Below are 1,562 nucleotides of genomic sequence, written 5' to 3' on the forward strand. Positions count from 1 at the left end.
TAGTGTGTACTTAAGGTATGTTATTCCCTTGCTTTTAAATCTCAGAAGTTATATGGCATATTTGTGAAATGGTTGTTGAGTCCTTTTCCTGCGCGTGGCCTTACTGCATGTTCCCAATATGTACCTTACCAAGCCAATCAGATTCAAGACTCACACTTTATGCATGTATACCTCAAGAAACAGGCCACCACCTAACCTGAACTTTAGCTCAAACTGAAGAGGTCGTGGGATATAAAGTAATTTATGTTGGAGAGTTCTCAAAATAAGGCTTGTAGCTCCTTTGGTAATATCATATATATATATATATATATATATATATATATATATATATATATATATATATATATATATATATATATATATATATATATATATATATATATATATATATATATATATATATATATATATATATATATATATATATATATATATATATATATATATTATTAATTAATTAATATTAACATTAGAAATTCAGGTTCGTCACAGTCTATATTCATTGTTAATATATGTCAAGGTAACGATGTATTATAAATACTAAATTAACAACTCTCTTTCCAAACTTTAATCCACAAAATACAGAAACAAGAATGGATCGTCAAACTAAATCCCACGTGAAGAAAGTCATTGGCTCTCCAAGAAAAACTGTTGGAAAAGATAACAAATCACCAAGAAAGACTGCTGTTCCTCGACAAGCAGCAACTGCCATACCTGTAAGTAAATTATTTTGCAACTAATCTTCCTTTTTAGTATAGCGCTTTTCAATCTTCACGAAAGGATCTTCTTCTTGCTTCTAACCATCCAAAAAGATATGTGTTTTACTGTTAATCTTTATCATCATCATCTTGAAATTAATATTGCTTAAAGATCATGTAATCAAATTATAAATGGCTTCTCAAATTCTTGTGTATTCTTGATTTGTAGGATAATAGTGTTGGGTTGAGCAGATATATTATTCCTGAAAAACCAAGAGACCAATCAAAGACCATTGTTGTTGAACTCAATGCAACAATAAAATCAGTAAGTACTGCATATATATGCATTTGTTAATCATGGAAGTACTATAGGTTCCTTATTATTGTGGTGTTGCATTCTGATTTTGTAGGTGAATAATCTGTTGGGAGAAAATATGGAACAAAATCCAAGAAATGAAGGTGAGAAGAATGAAAATAACAAGACTGAGGCGATTAAAACTGGCAATCGCGTTATGGAGAAAGATGATATGTCTTGGCCTGAGTTATTTGCATGGGAGTTGAAAAATGCAAATGGAGGAGAGTTGATGAAAGAGGAAGATGTTGCAATGATTTCCACCAATAAGGATTTGTTGAAAGAATGTATTGATTTTAAGAAGTAAAGGCAAATACACTGATACAGTGATGAAAGAGGAGAGTATTTAGTTGTATTTGTTGGATATTTGATCTATTTTCTTCATTTCCTTTCCTTTTTTGAAATGATATGATTAAGTTGATGTTCAAAAGTTCAACCATCAATTGTTTCTTTATCGATGAATTAGTAGTCTTTGGAATGGTACTACAACCATATGTATACATGTTGCAATT

At 30.0% G+C, this 1,562-nt stretch overlaps 1 protein-coding gene across 1 annotated transcript; it reads left to right on the forward strand.

Annotated features, from left to right (window-relative positions):
- Nucleotides 1–593: 593 nt before the first annotated feature.
- LOC131662123 (uncharacterized) lies at nt 594–1,357 on the forward strand. The gene is made up of 3 exons (XM_058931822.1): nt 594–716; nt 928–1,023; nt 1,109–1,357. The coding sequence occupies exons 1-3, from the start codon at nt 594–596 to the stop codon at nt 1,355–1,357; spliced, it is 468 nt and encodes a 155-aa protein (XP_058787805.1).
- The last annotated feature ends 205 nt before the right edge of the window (nt 1,358–1,562 follow it).

This window comes from Vicia villosa, linkage group LG1, assembly GCF_029867415.1.
Source record: "Vicia villosa cultivar HV-30 ecotype Madison, WI linkage group LG1, Vvil1.0, whole genome shotgun sequence".
Lineage (NCBI taxonomy): Eukaryota > Viridiplantae > Streptophyta > Magnoliopsida > Fabales > Fabaceae > Vicia > Vicia villosa.